The sequence below is a fragment of the Entelurus aequoreus genome, linkage group LG10, assembly GCF_033978785.1.
Source record: "Entelurus aequoreus isolate RoL-2023_Sb linkage group LG10, RoL_Eaeq_v1.1, whole genome shotgun sequence".
Classification (NCBI taxonomy): Eukaryota; Metazoa; Chordata; class Actinopteri; order Syngnathiformes; family Syngnathidae; genus Entelurus; species Entelurus aequoreus.
In genome coordinates this window covers 77215443-77231446 of record NC_084740.1, presented here as the reverse complement: position 1 = coordinate 77231446, position 16004 = coordinate 77215443, and the positions used below count along the sequence as shown (strand labels likewise).

Here is a 16004-nt window from a genome sequence, read left to right as displayed (position 1 = left end):
AGCACGGGTGTTGATGAGCAGATGAGGGCTGGCTGGCGTAGGTGGAGAGCTAATGTTTTTAGCATAGCTCTGTGCGGTCCGGTTGCTAAGTTGCTAAGTTAGCTTCAATGACATCGTTAGCACAGCATTGTTAACCTTCGCCAGCCTGGAAAGCATTAACCGTGTATTTACATGTCCACGGTTTAATAGTATTGTTGATTTTCTATCTATCCTTCCAGTCAGGGGTTTATTTTTTTGTCTCTATATGCAGTTAAAGCACGATGCTATCACGTTAGCTCATAGCTAAAGCGTTTCGCCGATGTATTGTCGTGGAGATAAAAGGCACTGAATGTCCATTTCGCGTTCTGGACTCTCATTTTCAAGAGGATATAGTATCCCAGGTGGTTTCAAATACAAATCCGTGATCCACAATAGAAAAAGGAGAGAGTGTGGAATCCAATGAGTCAGCTTGTACCTAAGTTACGGTCAGAGCGAAAAAAAATATGTATTTCACTGCCTTCTAGTCCGTCACTCTAACGTTCCTCGTCCACGATCTTTCATCCTCGCTCAAATGAATGGGGTAATCGTCCGAATCGCTCTAGCTGCGTTGAAAACAATAGGAAAATATGAGGGAATGAACAACCTACAACGTCACGCTACTTCCGGTAGGGGCAAGGCTTTTTTTTAATCAGAGACCAAAAGTTGCGAACTTTATCGACGTTGTTCTATACTAAGTCCTTTCAGCAAAAATATGGCAATATCGCAAAATGATCAAGTATGACACATAGAATGGATCTGCTATCCCCGTTTAAATAAAAACATTCATTTCAGTAGGCCTTTAAGGCCACTTCTACACTAAGCCGGATACACATGTGCACACGTCATAGTCACCTCTGACCTGGAAGTGTATCCTTATTCTGTGTTTCAATGTAGACTATTGCCACTTTTCTCTTAACAGTAAACCTTGCCTACCTCACCATCAGCAGCTGTTAGACTATTGTAGTCAATCACACCTGAGCCATCATACATGAATCATATCTTTAATGGACGTGTGAAAAATAAACAACGTTATAAAGAACATTTTACAACAACCAACAACAGGACACTGTGCTTGTAAACTGAAATTGGCGGTCGTACTTGACGGCAGCAACCACTTCCACTGAAGGTGCCGCAAGCCAGAGGCTAACTAAGTAGCTCAAAAGCTAGCTCAGTGGTTGTCTCGCAACCTGAAGCTATACAGCGAGATTGAGAGTTTGGACATTTAAAGCATTACGGATCACACAAAGAGATCTCTAAGACAAGCTGACAATTGTGGAAGTAAACTCGTCAGAAGTGCCGTTAGCATCAAAGCTCTTCAAAATGGCTGCATCGGTGTGTACAGGATATGATGTAGGGGGCCCGCCTTTTCAAAAATTGCTGTGCCCGTGTGTACATGAGGTAATGTGTTATGCACAACACGTTACACTGTCGTGTTTCCGCAACCCCACAGCAGTATGCTACAACTCATAACTTTCTTTGGCCCCATGGTGTGTTATTTTGCAGCCATACGCATTAAACAAAAAGTACAGAGACCTGGATTCATTGTTTGGGCACTTAATTGGGTGGAGTGGGAAGACGGCCTAGTTTAGTGGTCTCCAACCAGTAGTTTGTGAGTTCCCGGTAGCTCGCCAATTGATTTTGAGTACCTCAGTAAAGAGTCAAAGAATGTTTGCTTAAACTCTCAGCATTTGCATAACTATTAAATGTCTACATTATGCAATCTCAAATTAACACCAAATAGCACAAATAGACCTGATCCTAATTCAAGTAAAATTGGAATGTTGCCAGTTTAATAAATAACACACAAAATATTTTATTTTTGTCAAAGTAGCTTTTATAGTGATTTAAAAACGGAACTAGAGAGAATACATTCTGAAACATGAGGTGCAGAACACATCTTGTGGTAGATTTTTTACAAGACAAAATGTGAGTTGTGAATACTAACATTTGTGCAACAACTTCTGGCAAAACGAGCTTGTTCTCTTTGTTTAGGTCGAAATGAGCTATGAAAAGAAATGTTGCAAAAATGAGTAGCTCTCTGCGATTTTCATTTTGCAAAAGTAGCTCTCAGAAGACAAAAGGTTGGAGACCCCAGGTGTAGTTTGTTACTTGACATGTTCGGAGAGACTGATTTTCACATTGAAAACGGAATCCTATGAAAAGTGGGGTGTACAAATTCAGTGATTATTGTCTGTTTATCAGTCTTATAAGCAGGCATGACGTGAAATTATGATTAATAGTTCAATTGAAAGCAAAAACTATGATTACAAAATGTAATGGTAAGTGGTTTTACCCAAGATTGTCGTGATTGCGCTTCCACAAAGCAACATGGCATCAGATAATAAGACGCGTGACGATGTTAGAGCCACCGTCTAGTTTGATGTACTTGCAACATTTGAAGTGTAAAAGTGAGTCTCAGGTGTTCAACCTTTCCGCCATTGCAGAATACCGTTATGCACAGGCAGCGTCCCGCCTGTGCTACGGCTCTAATACTGCCGTTAAGCGGGAAAATTAGAAGAGCGATACATGTGGTTAGAGTCTACCCATGAGCAGCCAAAGCAGGTGACCAGGCAGCAATTGTTACACTCCACCCGTGTTCTTTTGCTGTATAGTCAGAGGTGGGATTTTCTGGAAGATTTCACTGGCATTTATTAAAACAGGTCACAGGTCAATTTGCCAGAGTTGATGTCACTCCTGGAAAAGCATTGTGGAGTCCGTATGTCAGCAACCCGAGCAGGTGCCTCCACAAGCAAACTTCTGCAAAAGTGAGCACCGATTAAGAATGATTCACTCTCTTTACAGTAAATGAACAGACAAGTCTACTGGGTCAAAGAGTCCACGGTCAAGTGGTTTAGTGTTCACGAGGGTGGGGGCCACTCCAAGGCTATCGAAGAAGATCACTTTTACATTACACATACATTCACTGTACAAACACACACATACATATACTGTACATATACATTCACTGCTCAAACACACATTTACACATACTGTACATATACATTCACTGCTCAAACACACATACTGTATACACATACTGTACATATACATTCGCTGTACACACATATACACATAGTGTACATATACATTCACTGTTCAAACACACATACTGTATACACATACTGTACATATACATTCACTGTACAAACACACATATACACATAGTGTACATATACATTCACTGTACAAGCACACATATACACATACTGTACATATACAAGTACATATGCACACATACACTCATGCACATAATCACGTTTCATCAAACATATATTAACGTTGTTGCCCTAGGGTAAACTGGGTATAACACATGGCACACTGACAAAGCTTAACCTATTGTTACTATAACAATCTACAAGGTTAAGGTTGCTTCTCTTTCTTCCCCTCCATTTTTCTGCATTCTTTCGTATCTCAAGTTATCATTACGTATATGTATTGTTGCATTTGAACAATTGTATTGTTGATAATAAAGGTAAAGTACTGGTATTGTTTATTATCAATAGCACTATTTCTATTGGTATTCATATTGCTCCATTTTTAGTGTAATAATGCTCATTGTCATTTCTGTATTTTTTTTTAAATTTTCGCTAACTGCTTATTTGCTATTAATTTCACCATCATATTTGTATATGTCGTATTTGCTGATGTTGCTCTGTTGTTGTTGTTGTTGTTGTTGTTGTTGTGTTTGCTGTTGTTGTTTTTGTCTCTCTGTCTAATCCCCCTCTTGTCCCCACAATTCCCCCCTCTGTCTTCCTTTTTCTCTCTTTCTATCCCCTCCTGCTCCGGCCCGGCTGCACCAAATGATAATATAAGTACATTTAATAAAGTCAAATACAAATGAGGCAACAAGAGAAGTATCCTACACTTCTCTTTTGTAAAGTACATCTGAACAGCCGATATGGGCATCTACATCTGCTATATGATTTGCCCAAGAAGCTGGGCAGGACATTATAAAAAAAAAAAAAGAAGAAGATCACTTTTGTCAAAAGAATGTGTAGCTAATTTGAATTAAAATGATAAATGATCAATTAATCAATCCCAGTTTGTTTGTATAGCCCTTAATCAGAAATGCCTCAAAGGGCTGCACAAACCACGACAACATCCCCTGATCTAAACACAAGGCAAAACTCCAAAAGCCCAAAACTGGAAAAAGAAGAAACTTTGGAAAGTAGCCCCTTAATTATGTATTAAAATATTGATATCTGAGGCTCGTTCCTCCTTTTTAATAACTTGACCTTTGTACCATTCTTTAGCTATTGAAGACAGCTTGAGGTTACTTGGGGTTACACTTTCAGAGACATTATTCTTTTCATATTACAGCACGTATCAATGTCTCCAAAACAACAGATAATAACTAGAGATGTCCGATAATGGCTTTTTTGCCGATATCCGATATTCCGATATTGTCCAACTCTTTAATTACCGATTCCGATATCAACCGATACAGATATATACAGTGGTGGAATGAACACATTATTATGCCTCATTTTGTTGTGATGCCCCGCTGGATGCATTAAACAATGTAACAAGGTTTTCCAAAATAAATCAACTCAAGTTATGGAAAAAAATGCCAACATGGCACTGCCATATTTATTATTGAAGTCACAAAGTGCATTCTTTTTTTAACATGCCTCAAAACAGCAGCTTGGAATTTGGGATATGCTCTCCCTGAGAGAGCATGAGGAGGTTGAGGTGGGCAGGGTGGGGGGTTGAGGTCGGGTGGGGGGGCGGGGGGGGTGTATATTGTAGCATCCCGGAAGAGTTAGTGCTGCAAGGGGTTCTGGGTATTTGTTCTGTTGTGTTTATGTTGTGTTACGGTGCGGATGTTCTCCCGAAATGTGTTTGTCATTCTTGTTTGGTGTGGGTTCACAGTGTGGCACATATTTGTATATTTATTTTTGTATTTTTTTATTTTTTGTCCTGTCCAGCTTCTCAGGCAAATCATACAGTAGATGTAGATGATCATATCGGCTGTTCACATTTACTTTGCAAAAGAGAAGTGTAGGATACTTCTCTTGTTGCCTTATTTGTATTTGACTTTATGCAATGTATTTATATTATCATTTGGTGCAGCCGGGCCGGAGCAGGAGGGGATAGAAAGAGAGAAAAAGGAAGACAGAGGGGGGAATTGTGGGGACAAGAGGGGGATTAGACAGAGAGACAACAACAACAACAGCAAACACAACAACAACAACAACAGCATCAGCAAATAGGACATGTACAAATATGATGGTAAAAGTAATAGCAAATAAGCAGTTTGCGAAAATAAATAATAATACAGAAATGACAATGAACATTATTACACTAAAAATGGAGCAATACAAATACCAATAGAAATAGTGCTATTGATAATAAACAATACCAATACTTTACCTATATTATCAACAATACACTTGTTCAAATGCAACAATACATATACGCAATGATAACTTGAGATACGAAAGAATGCAGAAAAATGGAGGGGAAGAAAGAGAAGCAACTTACATTAACCTTGTAGATTGTTATAGTAACAATAGGTTAAGCTTTGACAGAGTGCCATGTGTTATACCCAGTTTACCCTAGGGCAACAACATCAATATATGTTTCATAAAACGTGATTATGTGCATGAGTGTATGTGTGCATATGTACTTGTATATGTACAGTATGTGTATATCTGTGTTTGTACAGTGAATATATATGTACAGTATGTGTATATGTGTGTTTGTACAGTGAATGTATATGTACAGTATGTGTATGTGTGTGTTTGTACAGTGAATGTATATGTATAGTATGTGTATGTGTGTGTTTGTATAGTGAATGTATATGTACAGTATGTGTATGTGTGTGTTTGTACAGTGAATGTATATGTATAGTATGTATATGTGTGTGTTTGTATAGTGAATGTATATGTACAGTATGTGTATGTGTGTGTTTGTACAGTGAATGTATATGTATAGTATGTGTATGTGTGTGTTTGTATAGTGAATGTATATGTACAGTATGTGTATGTGTGTGTTTGTACAGTGAATGTATATGTATAGTATGTATATGTGTGTGTTTGTATAGTGAATGTATATGTACAGTATGTGTATGTGTGTGTTTGTACAGTGAATGTATATGTACAGTATGTGTATACAGTATGTGTGTTTGTACAGTGAATGTATATGTACAGTATGTGTATACAGTATGTGTGTTTGTACAGTGAATGTATATGTACAGTGTGGCGCATATTTGTAACAGTGTTAAACTTGTTTATACGGCAACCCTCAGTGTGACCTGTATGGCTGTTGACCAAGTATGTCTTGCATTCACATTTGCAAAGGCAGTGCCTTTAAGGTTTATTGGCGCTCTGTACTTCTCCCTACGTCTGTGTACACAGCGGCCTTTTAAAAAGTCATACATTTTACTTTTTGAAACCGATACCGATAATTTCCGATATTACATTTGAAAGCATTTATCGGCCGATAATGTCGGCACTCTGATATTATCGGCCATCTGTAATAATAACTGCAGTCAGGCAGAGTGTGTGTTCTTCAAATGAAGAATAATGACATTCAAGACAAATGTGTGAATTGAAGTGTATAATTGTAACAGTGTCTCTTGACAGTGCAGCTGTGTGAAAGAGGCTAACAATAAGTACAACCGCTAAAGTCACAGTTAGTGTCAAACCACAGGAAGTCTATGAGCATCAACATTTAAACTATGCTCATTTTTCTTTGGCTTTTTCTTGCTTTTTGCATCAACTAACGTGAAACACGAGGAAGAACATTTGAACGTAATTATACACGCATTGTACACACAATTATGAATAATGTTAAGTGTAATAGAAATGCTTTCATGATAGTGACAGTTTGACCCTTGAATAAATGAATTGCATTGTTTACGATGAGAAAGGATGTTGTCTATAAGCTGCTGCATTGGGCTAAAGCTCAACCAGGGAAGCAGTATCTTTCCTTTTTCTATGCCGCCTCGCTTTGCTTTTACAGAACAGAGGCGCAGCGTCCACGGACCTGCCTATCAAAGCGAGACAAAGGCCTCCGTTTTGTGATTACAGGGAGAGGTTGAAACACCTCTGAGCTTACATCACCTCCCGAGAGGTTGCATAACACAAAGCTGCCATTCCAACAAAGCCATCACTGCCGCCGCCAACCCCCTTCTATCGCTTCTCTCTTTCTTTCATCCGGTCAGAAATACCTGACATGTTCCTCGCCAAGGCACCTCCCCTTGATTGTCAGGCCCGCCATCCTCCCAGGAAGGCGGTGCATTTTCCCGTGATGTGAGTGACTTTGCAGCCTTTTGTCTCCGGCACTCGCCTCGGCTTGAGGAAACTAGGGACCCACCCGTCAGCGAGCTTAATTAACACGCAACTCTTCCCTATCGGACATTAGAAAAGTGTAGCGCCATCGGTCAGTCAAAAGGGGAGCTTGAATTTCTCAACAGTGCGTCATCAATTGTCGTGTTGCGTTCATAAGGTTTTTTAAAAAGTGCTTGAATATTTTGGTCAGGCGCTGTAAAGTACCAGCACTTATTTGTTTCACAGCAATTAGCCACTTGACTGACGAGCTTGTTATGTGGAGAAATAACATCCAACACAGGAACATATACTACAGATATGAACCTTTCATTGTTGAATGTGCTCAAAAAATACTTACATACACGCTGAAATCTTTGCACCAAGTTATTTAAATAAAAAAATAGACACAATGTTAAAAAACCCACTAATTTGCATGTTTTGATTTTCTTATGCTTCACTGATTGTCTTTAAGGTTAATTCCCATCTTTTTTGCTTGTAGGTTCAATGTGTACAATTAAATATCTTAGTTGCTCACACAGCAATGTGTTTACAAGTTTAGATTGTGGTATGTCATTTCTTAAGGGGGAACGCAGTTAATGTCTTTTGTTTTCATGTTAGCATTAAAGTTAGCAAGCTAGCACCAGTCAGTCAGTCAGTTTATTAAAGTGCATATCAGTCACAGTTTTTGTAAAATTTTAATTTAAAACGGTAATACTTTTGGACGTATCTGGGTTTATCGGGTCTGTAGTGCATTCTTCACGCGCACTTTAAGTGAAAGATCTCAAGGTTGGCAAGTGTGGTGCTGCGGGTCAGATAGGGTGAGCGAATCAAGCGCTCCTTTTCCTGTACCTGTACCTGTACCGCGCTGGATTCCCCTAAGCCAGGGGTGGGCAACCCAAAATGTTGAAAGAGCCATATTGGACCAAAAGTACAAAAACAAATCTGTCTGGAGCTGCAACACGCCACTCACCAAATACTCGCATCAGTGTAGCATGTTTAATATAAACAGTGGGATTTCTAACAATTAGAAAGGTTTGTGTCAAGTTTGTCCTACAGAAACCAAATTTAGAATAAAAATATATTTTTTCCCTCGTCTCCATCCATTTTCATCCATTTTTGAAAAAGCTCTAGGGAGCCACCAGGGCGGCGCTGAAGAGCCGCTGGTTGCCGACCCCCGCCCTAACCACTGTCAACAAACATGGTGTTGATCATGTAGGACTTCTTCACGGTGCTAGAGTAAAAGTTTTTGTGTGATATTTACACTAAATATTGGAGTAAAACATTGAGCCACAACATGTCAAACCTTATCAGCCCCCTGCATCATTACAGCATCGTTACAACGATGTTTTGAAAGCCTACGAAGACGCTTAAGAAGCTGCACCAACATCAGCCGCAAAGAAAGCTGTGCACAAACTACAGTTCCATTTAAGTAATAAATATGAATAAGTTATCGGTGTCCATCTTGAGAATCGTCAAGTTATCTGTATTATTCTTGACAAAATAATAGCGCAGTAATAGTTCATTGAATAACAAAGAAGTGGCAAAAGTCATTAAGCAAGACACTGTGTTTAGAAAATGCAACCATTTTTATAATTTTCTTTCCATTCTGACAAGAAGCTCCAAGTTCTATTGTCCAACAAAATCAAGTGAATGGTTTCAGGTGTAATTTATATATAATATAAATCACATATATATTTAATAGGTAATTCGATTGTAGCTGAGATAGGCTCCAGCGCCCCCCGCGACCCCAAAAGGGAATAAGCGGTAGAAAATGGATGGATGGATGGATTATATTTATATATATTATATATATTCATAAATACCTATTTAACAATGTAAAACAAACATACATTTGACTTGAGTATGACTTCTGCTTGTCTACACGGGGCGGAGTAGCTTAGCGGGTAGAGCGGCTGTCCAGAAACTTGATGGTTCCTTGTTCAAGTCCATCTTCTGCCTGCCACTGTGTCTTTGAGCAAGACACTTAACCCACCTTGCTCCCATTGCCACCACACTGGTATAAATGAAGCTGATCACCAACAAGCTACGATGTATTGGTTTTCTAGAGCTCTTTGAGACATTTGTGAAAAAGTGCTATATACTGTTCTGTAAATGTTATTAATTTCATAAATGTGTTTTTGTGGTTATTAGAATACATTTTGCATGCATTTAATTGTTAAAAAAAGTGTGTTGGTGGCTTCAGATAATTATGGTTTAACTGTACGCCGTACCTCAGTTTTAAGATCACGGCTGGGTCAATTTCCGGTACAGTACATGTATTCACGAATACATGCACCGCTGCACCCCTACTATTGATATGAAAACTTGCTTGATTGGACCTTGCAAGAGGCACAGGAACCCAGTGAACTGCAGTGAAAAGTTAAGAGAATAAAAAAAAGCACTGACTAAACAAGCATTTTTCACTTTCTCTGCACCAAAAAAAGCCTCAAACTCTCAGTTCAGCGTCCTGCAGACAGCAGCAAAACACAAAACCAAGAAGAAATGCGTGCTGCGCATTTATGAACCGTATTAAGACATGTGGCTCAACCTCATGTATCACAGTATGTGTTGGAAATACTTTGTTCATATTGTCTTTTCTCATTGGGTCACCTCGCAGATGGTACGTGCCGCTGTTCACGCTCATCCTGCTGATGATCTGCTGCTACGCCAGGATCATCTGCGTGGCCAATAACCGGGTGAGTCATTAGGCCGCATCCATATGGTTTGACCTTTTTAAGACGCATCAAATCAACAGTGAAGACTTTGACGATAAATAAGTGAGGGGGACTTATCTGAGTGGAAAACACGAGCACTCAACAGCTGTGCCAATTCTCTGACTTTGCCAGGGTCAAAGTCCTGGAGCAGGCCTATAAATACTTGACATTTTGGATATTTTGCCCTTATTCCCTTCTTCCAACAGGTTTGTTTGACCGGTCTGTCAATGCTTGCAGCCTTCGCAGATCTTGGCAATACACATTTCCCCACAGCATTTTGTCTTTGTCTTGCTGCTTACGTTCTATTCCTGCAGCTTTGGTTAGGTGCTCTTCTTCAATGGAGATAGGCAGTGCCCTAAGCTATAGGGATTGAAAGAACTAGCAGCGTCAGTATCATCGCATTAGGGTGGCGCCACTGGAATGAAGGCAGTCGGGTTCAGATGGGGACCTTTAACACCTATGCTCATTTGAAAGAGATTGCATCTTTTCTGTGGTGAAGTTATTGGTTTGATCATCAATGGTGAGGGCCAATGAAAACAATTTGGTTAACCTCTTCTACTTTATATGCTTGACTGCGGTCATTTTTACACATTTCCTCTCAATATTATGTGGCGTTGTGACTACTTAAAGGGGTCACATTATGGTTTTGTTTTTTTTCTACATTTAAAACACTTCGCCTGCCATTTTGTAATTTGAAGTGTTTACATATCAAATCAACTGACAGATATAAGTTAGAACTATACAATGCGTTTTATTAGAAATGGCTACAGCGGAGAATTTTAGAATGCATGTGCATGTACGAGCCAGTCTGTCCCCCAACAAGAGGATAGAGAAAAAGAAAAAAATGATTGAATACAACTGAAAAAAAATGGCAGACTCGTGCAAAGCTCTTTGGGTAAACCTCTAGCACAGTGGTGGTTCTCAAACTTTTTTCACCAAGTACCACCTCAGAAAAAAACTTGGCTCTCCACGTTCCACTATAATGACCAACATTAAAATACAGTAGCGTAGTAGGCCTAAGTATTAAAAACAAGGCATAGGTTTAATTAAACAAGAATATCATTCATATTTTTGGTCACTGTAACATTACACACAGTTTGAACAGTAGCACTGTATTTGACAATCCCTGTTCTACCATATATGGCGTTAACTGCGGACGTAACAAAGGCAAAATGTGTCACTAAAGTCTCAAATGAAGCAAGCTCAGAAGAAGGCAAGATTATTTTATAAATATCTCCAACATGCCTCCATGGTTTAATTTTAAATTAAAAAACAGGGAACAACTAGTAAGAGAAGTTTGTTTTTCATTATTTGACCCGGGCTTATGAATCTCTTGATCTTGCAGTAAACGTAGAGTTGGACGATATTGGCAAACAAATAATCACCATTATCCAGCCATCCATTTTCTACCGCTTGTCCCTTTCGGGGTCGTGAGGGGTGCTGGAGCCTATCTCAGCTGCATTCGGCCGGAAGGCAGGGTACACCCTGGACAAGTCGCCACCTCATCACAGGGCCAACACAGATAGACAGACAACATTCACACTCACATTCACACACTAGGGACCATTTAGTGTTGCCAATCAACCTATTTGGATTGATATTGTAATCAGGATTAATAACACCATTATTCATTCATTTGTATATGCTACAAAGACAACATATTTGATGTTCAAACTGATAAAGTATATATATAAGTTATATATATATATCGTTACATACATATATTTCAATGTAGTTTCCGGTGAAAGTATACATATAAAGATATTGATTTTTGAGCGAGATTCAGTGGAATTAAAGTGAATGACAACTGTACTGTAAACACTTTTATGAAGCCAGTTAGTCAAGATGGATATTAACAGCACAGACAAGAAACTGTTTAAGTAGCACATAATTAAATTACATAAATACAATATAAAAATATTCTTTCTACATAAAATAGATAACATTGCTGTGCAAATAATACAAAATGTATCAAACTCCGATAAAAAATACATTTGCAGGCAGGCACTTTTTAATTCCCAGTGGACGATGTAATGGACTGTCACACACGTACGGTTCTGGGGTCCTACTAGACCACATGTCTGTGGTCCTACTAGACCACATGTCTGTGGTCCTACTAGACCACATGTCTGTGGTCAGCGCCAAGTAAGTGACTTGACTTCATTGTGCAGCTATGATCTTCCTCACTTCAGTGTACATTGCACTTGAAAATTCTCTTTGATCTTCTTCGACTCTCTTGTCGTCATTTGGGATATCCGTTGTGATTTCCCTTCCTGGTTCCATGACCCGCCCATCTTGCCTCTGATTGGCCTGTCCCTAATGTTTGCTCTACTCTTAACCAATCGTGACTTGTCATTTTAAACCAACCAGCCAATCACGGATGTTCTTATACATAAACCAAGCAATCATCATTGATGTTTCCTGTACAGTTTGTCCCCTGCCCGTGGAGTTGCACTAGTCCACTTCTCTCTTTCTCTTCCCCCTCTCTCTTCTTTTGTAGCATGTAGCTTAGCAAACCGTGTCATGGGTCTAAAAATAGCTAAGCTACAGAAATCGCTACTTGTTTAAAAGTAGCGAAGCTACTGCCAAGCTACTGGGAAATGTAGTTAAGCTACATAGCTTCGATTTTTAAGTTAATTATTTTTAATTTGCAAACCGTATTTTCTACCACTGCAGTCGTAAACCGGAGTGGATTATAAAAAACCGTACTAATTACGGGAAAACCGCAGTTGTTGGCAAGTATGCAGAAGTTGGCGTTTTACTTGGTAGTTGGTCACTGGCACACTGCTGGTGGCACAGTCAGGCTCCATATTTACTTGTGTTGTTGTTGTTGTTGTGGGTCAGTGCAGGGGGGAGGACACGGCGGCAAGCACGTCTTGGAAGGAGGAAGGGGAGGGGCTTAACATGGAGTGTTGCGGGGGAGAACAAGGAACACAACAAATAAGCGGCGTTTGGTCATTTTTTTATGGATATTACGATATTATTTAAATTCATATCTTGTTTAAAAATATATCGATATATCTTACAAACTTGATATATCGCCCAGCCCTTTCCTAAACTAATGCGTCTAGTGTCTAGCATTGTCTAGTGTCTAGCATCTCATTTTTCAAACATGCACCCCAACTGTATTGCTTGGGCTAAAGGAAAAGCTTAGCATGGAAAACAAGCAAACCAATGGCAAAGCTTAGCTCAGGAATCAAACGGAAAACACACTTAACTTGTTGCATTGAGCAAACAGGACAGCCAGACTGAGTGTGGTGAAAAGATTAGTGCCCGGGAGCAGGTGAGCGTCCCGAACACTAGTCAGAGGCAGGTGAAAATAATCAGCCCCCATGGCAACTAAAACACAAACTCAGGGGTGCTGAAAACAGAACTAAGGGAGTCAAACTAAAATAAAACATGATCCGGGCAACGGTAATTCATCACACAGCTCAATCTGCTCTACAAGACACCCGCTGTAACTAAAGGGCGTTTTGCTGAATTACCACACACTTTGGTACACACCTTTAGGGGACAGGTTTGTCAAATTTGAGCAAGATTGGTTGATTGGCAACACTGAATCTGTCTTAGTGTGTCAATGTGAGTGTGAATGGTTGTCTATATATTATCTATCCCCCCGTGACCCAGAGAGGGACAATATGGAGAAAATGGATGGATGGATGGTTGAATATTATGGCCCACATCAAGCAAAACGTTTTATGCAGTGGCTCAGGGTGGGACTTAGTAACTAATTGCCCATAAATCATTGGTCATTGGTCAAATCATTATCATTATCATAACATGTATTATATGTATGTTAGCATGTCTTCTAGAGCATTTGGACCACAACCTATCGGCCAGAAAGCCAGAGTTCTTCCTTCGCTGTTAGTCTTATTTTGTATATTCCGGAGAACCAGCGTCCTCTACATTAGACATTGGAGTAGACATGGCCTGTTAAGTTAGCTAGAGTTAAGACCTTCTACAAAAATGTGAGTCTCTCACAAGTTTTTCGAGCTGAACTTGCGGGCCACCAGTTGAATAGCCCAAATGATGAAAAAGAGAGGATCTAAAATGGAACCTTGAGGAACACTACTAGTATAACTAAAGAAGTTGGACAACCGACTACTGACTGCAACACCTTAGTTACAAAAATGACATCATGAAATAAACTGGCAAATAGGACATAAAGGTGTGCCTTGGGGAATGCCTTACCGTAATTTCCTGACTATAAGCCGCACCTGACTATAAGCCGCACCAGCTAAATTTAGGGGAAAATACAGATTGCTCCATATATAAGCCGCACCCAACTATAAGCCGCAGGGTTTTGATGTGTAATTAGCGTAGTATATAGGGGTTCCTGCTACCACGGAGGGGATTGTCGGGACAGAGATGACTGTTTGGGAACGCAAAGCGTCCCATCTATTAACTATAAATCTTTCAATCATTCAATCAAACTTTCACATCTTTGACATGGCGAACAGCATTCGTGCAGAGTACAAATAATACAACGGTGCAAAGTAATACAAAGTGCTCGCCTGTACGTTATCAAAATAACCAGCCTACCGGTATTTGAAAAGTCAGTCTTTAATCATTGTGTCATCGTCTTCCTCCTGCGTACTAAAACCACACAAATCCTCTTCGTCGGTGTCGGAGAAGAACAGGCTGTAAATAAGCCGCACCCTTGTATAAGCCGCACCCTTGTATAAGCCTCAGGGACCAGAATGAGGGGAAAAGTAGCGGTTTATAGTCCGGAAATTACGGTAGTTTTGTAAAGCACAAGTTTGGACCTCAGTGTTGTCTATTTGCTAGCAGGATTATAATGTCTATGCAAGGATGTGTTTATAGTGCTCCAAGTCTTTGTACAACAGGAGCACTCATGTTTTTCGGAAGTGGCTGCAAAAATGTGTTGGCCAAGTGTTGAACTGAACTAAGACATGGTGTATATGTATATGTATGGTGTCATTCCCGGGGGCGCCAGTTGACTACACCTGAATGTTGAATTACATTTGTTTTCATTGTATGGAAACTACACAGATGACAGCACGCAGGAAGTTTCCCAGATTTTGTAGATTTTTGTCATACCGTTTGTTGCGGTCTAAAGTCGGAACAATCCAAGTCCTTTTAATACCTGCCCATTGCTCACTTACTCCTGGCTACTAATGTGACGTTTTGTCTATTGCCTTTATTCGCTAAACAAACATACAGCTGCTCTTCGGATGAAAACAGCCTGTTTCTAGTGAATGGATGTCCCTTTTGGCTCGCATATATCTTTTCCACTGCGAGGGTGCAGCCGAGAAGCCCGGAGGCGGCATTCCGCGAGGTCCGCATAGCTGACATTCCCCTGATATGACAACACCACGCACAAGCGCAGAAGGCCTGCTCGCTCGGCTTCTTTTACGAAAGACTCGAATTAGGTGGCCATCTTTCATGTTGACATTTGACGAATTTTGCGGGAAGCTGGCACCCTCTCCTAATATCTGAATATAACTAACTGGCATGACAAAAAAGCGGCAACATCTCACAGCATCCGCCTGTCTCGCCCCCTCCCGTCTCGCTATACGCATATCATTTTTTTTCTTCGCTCTTTCCCCGTCTCGCTCCACCTGTCTCGCCCTTCACTCCGCCGTTTTGCATCCTCTATCACATTTATGAAGCGCTGCGCCTTTATCTCCCTCTCCGCTGCAGGCAGTCTCACTTGAAAGAATCTCAACAAGCTTTGAAAGCGGGGGTAGGTAGGTGGCGCCTCGCTCGGCGCAGAGACGAGGAGCGAGCGAATAAGTGAGCGAGGGATGGATGGAGAAAGGAAGGAAGGAAGGCGGCGGCGGTGTGAGGTGGATGCTTTCTACAGGCCGAGGCGGCGAGATTGCGGGCGGTAATTAGTGCGTAGCTCATTAGTCTTCCAAGCATGCGTTACGACTGGCCGTGGCTTTAAAGAAATAAACATTGTAGAGCTGTGTGCAGCTGGGGAGCCAAATGGATTGTATTTAGGGTTCCTCATCCACCTCCTACAAGCCTTGTT

General features: G+C 40.3%; 1 protein-coding gene across 3 annotated transcripts in view; it reads left to right on the top strand.

The window, feature by feature from the left end:
- The window catches only part of si:dkey-100n23.5, a 178324-nt gene that overhangs the window by 62486 nt on the left and 99834 nt on the right, over positions 1 to 16004 (top strand). For all 3 annotated transcript variants that reach the window (XM_062061738.1, XM_062061737.1, XM_062061739.1), the window contains exon 9: positions 9910 to 9988. In XM_062061738.1, coding sequence (XP_061917722.1) covers positions 9910 to 9988 — 79 coding nt within the window. The remainder of the gene's footprint in view (positions 1 to 9909; positions 9989 to 16004) is intronic.